This window comes from Arachis duranensis, chromosome 10 (assembly GCF_000817695.3).
Source record: "Arachis duranensis cultivar V14167 chromosome 10, aradu.V14167.gnm2.J7QH, whole genome shotgun sequence".
Taxonomy (NCBI): Eukaryota; Viridiplantae; Streptophyta; class Magnoliopsida; order Fabales; family Fabaceae; genus Arachis; species Arachis duranensis.
In genome coordinates, this window is record NC_029781.3 from 7,092,051 (window position 1) to 7,097,815 (window position 5,765).

The following is a 5,765-nucleotide window of genomic DNA, read 5'->3' on the forward strand; positions in this document are numbered from 1 at the left end:
AACTTCTCGAGTTTTTGGTACCTTAACTCGAGGCCTTGTAGAACTTTGCTGATGAAGTATACATGATGCTGCTCGACCTCTTATTCCCATGTCAGCGCTGACGCCACAGCCTTTTCGGCTACAGACAAATACAGGACGAGTTCTTCCCCGATTTTAGGTCGGGTCAGAATTGGAGGTTGGCTTAAAAACCTTTTGAAATTCTGAAAATATTCTTCACATTCAGGAGTCCATTCGAACTGGTATCCTTTTCTTAGTAGAGAAAAAAGAGGTAGGGATCTCAATGATGATCCTTCTAAAAATCTGGAGAAGGCTGCAAGTTGGTCGTTCAGTTGCTGGACCTCCCTTAAACAGGTCGGGCTTTTCATTTTCAGGACTGCTCTACAATTATCAGGGTTGGCTTCAATCCCCTTTTGTGTTAGCATAAACCCTAGAAATTTTTCAGCTTCTACTGCAAAGGTGCACTTTGCAGGATTCAATCTCATCCCGTGCGTCCTTATGGTGCTGAAGAATTGTGAGAGGTCGGTCAAGAGGTCTGCCTCCTTCTTGGTTTTTATTAACATGTCGTTCACATATACTTCCATTAAACTCCCAAGGTGAGGTACAAACACCTTGTTCATCAGCCTTTGATCCGGCCTGTACATCGGAATTTGATTATATCCTGAGTATACGTCCATGAACGACAAGTATTGATATCCCGAGCTGGAATCTACTAGGGTATCAATATTTGGGAAGGGATATGGGTCTTTTGGACACGCCTTGTTCAAGTTGGTGTAGTCAACGCACATCCTCCACTTGCCGTTCTGTTTCTTGACTAGCACGACATTTGCCAGCCAGGCTGGATATTTGACCTCTCTGATGAAGCTGGCTTCTAGAAAGGGCTTGTATTTGCTCTTTGACCACTTGAGCCCATTCAGGACTGAGCTTCCGTCTTCTCTGCTGAACAGGTTGAGATCCTAGTTATACTGACAATTTGTACGCCATGAGCTCGATATCTATCCCAGGCATGTCGGAGGCTTTCCAAGCAAAGAGGTTGGAATTCTCTTGTAGGAGCCTTATCAGCTTCTACTTCAAGTCTTCTTTCAAATTGGCTCCTATGTTGGTATTTTTTCCGTCTTCTTGCCCGATCTGCACTTCTTCAGTCTTCCCTTCGCTGTGGTCGCAATTCTTCTTTAGCTCGGATTTCCCCGAGCTCAATGATGTTAACCTCCTTGCCTTTACGTCTCAGGTTTAGGCCTTCATTGTAGCGCTTTCTCACCAGCTTCTGATCTCCCTTGATGGTTGCTATTCCCTCTAGTGTTAGGAATTTCATGCAAAGGTGGGGGCTGGATACCACTGGTCCAAGCCGATTTAGGGTCGTTCTACCTATTAAGGCATTATAGGCCGAGCCCACATCAACGACTATGAAGTTGATGCTTAGAGTTTTGGATTTCATCCCCTTTCCAAAATTTGTATGTAGGGATATGAATCCTAGTGGTTTTGTGGGTGTGTCCCCCAATCCATATAGGGTATCAGGGTATGCCCTTAACTCCTTTTCGTCCAATCCCAGCTTGTCAAGTGCTGGTTTGAATAGGATGTCTGCCTAACTCCCCTGATCCATCAGGGTTCTGTGTAGATGGACATTGGCGAAAATCACGGTAATTACCACCGAATCGTCATGTCCGGGGGCAATACCCTGTCCATCTTCTTTGGTGAAACAGATTGTTGGAAGGTCGGGCAATTCGCTCTCGACCTGATAAACTTCTTTCAGTTGCCTTTTACGAGATGACTTTGTGAGTCCTCCACCAGCGAACCCTTCCGAGATCATATGTACATGTCGTTCCGGGGTCCGTGGTGGTGTGTTTCTCCGATCTTCCTCATCTCGTTTCCTCTTTCCATGATGGTCCGACCTTTCCATCAGATATCTATCAAGCCGACTTTTCCTGGCCAGCTTTTCTATCATATTTTTCAATTCGTAACAATCATTTGTTGAGTGCCCATATAACTTGTGATATTCACAGAATTTGCTACGACTTCCCCTATTTTTGTTCTTGATGGGCCGAGGAGGAGGTAGCTTTTCAGTATAACAAATTTTTCTGTAGATGTCGACTAAGGAAACTTGCAGAGGAGTATAAGAGTGATATCTCCTGGGCCTTTTAGGCCCGACTTCTTCCTTTTTCTTGGGCTCTCTCTCCTTCTCCTTTGATGGATGAGAGTGCCCAGGTCGCCGACTTGGTTCTCGTAGTCTGGTGTTTTCCTCCATATTGATGTACTTTTCAGCTCTTTCTTGTACATCACTCAAAGAAGTCGGATGCCTTTTCGAGATGGACTGAGAGAAGGGACCTTCTCGGAGTCCATTTACTAGGCCCATGATTACTGCTTCTGTAGGCAGATCCTGGATTTCCAAGCATGCCTTGTTGAATCTCTCCAGGAGTTCTCCGACCTCCTGTTTTACTCCCAAGAGACTAGACGTATGCTTGACTTTGTCCTTCTGGATTGAAAATCGCATAAGAAACTTATGCGAGAGGTCATCAAAACTGGTGACCGACCTTGGAGGGAGGTTATCGAACCACTTCATCACCGCCTTTGTCAAGGTCGTTGGAAAAGCTTTGCAACAGGTAGCATCAAAGGCGTCGGCTAGGTACGTCCAACTTTTAAAGTTGCTCAAATGATGTTTTGGGTTGGTGGTCTTGTCGTACAGATCCATGTCAGGGCTTTTGAAATTCCTTGAAACTTTTTCCTTCATGATGTCTTCACTGAACGAATCTTCTCCCCTTAATGGAGTATCTTCTCGGTCAGTGCGAGAGCCCTTACCTCGGAGATTGAATTCCAATTTTAAGAGCTTTTCTTCAAGCTCTTTTCGCCGCTCAACCTCTCTCCTTAGGTTTCTCTTTACTTCTCGTTGTCGCTCTAGTTCTTGTTCCAGCTGCTCCAGCCGTCCTTGGTGGCTATCGAGCAATCCCATGAGATCGGCAGCATGAGGTTGCCCCTCTTTGATTTGTGTGCCCAAGAGAAGATTCCCCTTGAGTCTTTCACACCTGAGGGACCTTCTCGGTGCTGGCTATCTGCTCCTTGCAGAGATATTATGGCTCTGTCGTTGTTAACTGCGTCTTGATATTCTTCTCAGATTCGGATGCAGTATGTCCATCCTCGTTCTGGTCATCCGCCATTATGAGGTGATCTCCTACTCCTAGGTCCCCGGAAATGACGTCAATGTTACGTGGGTAACTTGAGATAGGTAGATTGGGCTTGAAGGACTGGCCCAAACATCAATGGAATATGGTCTCCGACTTGGTTTAGGTCTGGGAGCTGCTGTCTGAGTTGAGCGATTGAAGGAATGGGGGGTGGTACCTGCAAGGACACTTCGATGCCTAAGTTAGCAAAGAGGGTAAGCAGGTTTTGAGCGTATTGAAACTTAGTTTTACTTGAGTGTGTCAGTGTATTTATAGTGGTGATCCAATAACCACCGTTTGAGTAGTTCCACTTCTGAAGGTGGATAACCGTCCCTTTATCTTAGGGTTGTTGAGATATTGCTTCTGGAAGTGGATGAGAGATTTTAGAGGGCAATTACTTATTTGAATAAGTGTTATCTGCCAATTCATGTCGAGTCCGACCTCTTTGGGGAGGTGCCTATGTCGAGCCCGACCTCTTTCGATGAGGTCGGATAAGTGGTGAAGGCCAATCTTTAGGTTAAGTCTTTTTGGCTTACTCGAACCTAGACTATAGTATTGTGGTAGGGTATGAACAAAATCCAATTTTATTTTATGCGCACTTATTTTACTATTTTATGAAAAAATGTTTTTAAACCTAAAAGTAGGTTTATATATTTGCATTAATTTTAATTTATGAATAACCAAATTTTAAAATAAAAAATTGTTCGCTTTAATAGAGTGACCTACAAATAAATTTTTTTTTGAAATATAGGTAAAAAAATTTTAAAATTAATTTTAAAAAATAAAGGGCTAATATATATGATGGTTTAAAATATTGTGATTTAAAAATTTAAGAAATTAAATTGAATAGTTTTGATTGCTATAACTGAGGATTATCCACATTAATTAAAAAAAGTAATATTAATCTAATTCATCAAGCATCATAAATTTAGTGTTCCTATATTTAGACGCTATTAAGTTGATAAAAAAATTTTTAATAAAATTTTTTTTATTATTTTTTTTAATGTATTTGGTAAATTTTTAGTAGTTAAAGTAAAAATATTAGAAAAATAAANTAAATAAAAAATATTTTTATATATTTATACCCAAACATAATTGATAAATAAAAAAAATTTGTTTGAAACATAAAATTATTTTTACTTTTTTATAAAATTTTTTTAAAAAAAGATAACTTAAAAAAGATTTTTTTTTTAAAATTCACCCAAACAATTTTTTTATTTGATAAGATAGTGAAAAAATTAGAAATTTTTTATACCTATATATTTAATTGCAACAACACAACATCAAACCTTGATGGCAAAGAAGTGGTGTGTGCGACTCTATGGATATACATAGCAACCTTGTTGAATTGAAAGAGTTTTTTCAAGGTAATTAAAGCTCTCTCAAGTATTCATACGTAAATTATAAATATATATACGTAAAAAAATCTATTCATGATGACTCGAAGAATAAATGTATTCTTAATCTTTACCTATTATTCTACCGAATCTAGTTATTATTAATTAACCACTCTTTGAGTCAATAGTTACTCTCTCTCTCCTCCCTCCTCCTCTCTATCAATAACATGTAATTCTTTAATTTATGTATTTTCTATTAAAAAATTATTGGTAAACTCGTATAGGCTCACCAATTATTGTTATTTAGATATTTTTTATTAACAATAAAATAAATTTAATTATAATTAATTAGTCATTTTAATATATATTAATTAAAATAAAAATTAATTTAAATTATTAATTATTTAATGCATAACTATAATTAATTGTAGAAGAATACATTAAATAATTAATAAATTAAACTAATTTTTATTCTAATTGATATATGCTAAAATGATTAACTAATTATAATTAAGTTCACATTTATTGCTAATAGAAAATTATCTACATAAAAAATTCGATCAATAAAAAGATAACGGTGTGATCATTCAACATTTTAGTTTACTTTTGTTGTTTAATTTGGAAAAAAAATTAGGCTGTACATTATCTTATTAGTTAAAGGCTACTATAAATTGTTTATTATTAAAGCTTCTAAGAGTACAAGAAGTATTTGTTGTGTCAAAAAAATATATAATACTAAATAATTTTATATTACTTAAAAATTTAGTATTTAATTTTTTAGTTTAATTTTAATACATTAATAATTAATTAAAATAAAATTGTTGATGTATTATTACTTAATTGAATGAACATTTAAAATTATTTTATACTCACAGTGTTTTAAAATTAAATTTAGACCATAAAAATGGATGCTTTCAGTATGATTTAAAAAATAAATAAATAACAAATCATTTAATCATGTGACAGACAAATTTATTCATTTCTTATTGATATTGAATTTCGAGTCTTGTAAAAACTAAATTCTAAAGTGATAGTCACAAATTTCTCAATTCAGTCAAATATTAATAAATAAGCTTTCACTTGATAAATTTGATTTGTCATTAATTAAGTCAATATATATATTTGGATATAATTATATTAAAATACATTTATTTTAAAAATATATCTTTTTAGATACCATATTTTAAAATTATCTTAATTAAATGAATAAACAATGGAATTATTAGATTATATATATTATTAAAATTTATATAGAAAAGGCGTAAAACATACACTGCTT

At 35.8% G+C, this 5,765-nt stretch overlaps 1 protein-coding gene across 1 annotated transcript; it reads right to left on the reverse strand.

The window, feature by feature from the left end:
- Positions 1-1,579: 1,579 nt before the first annotated feature.
- On the reverse strand, positions 1,580-2,941 carry LOC107468787 (uncharacterized). The gene has a single exon (XM_016088148.1). It carries the CDS (start codon positions 2,939-2,941, stop codon positions 1,580-1,582), a length of 1,362 nt encoding a protein of 453 aa, XP_015943634.1.
- Between the last annotated feature and the right edge of the window lie 2,824 nt (positions 2,942-5,765).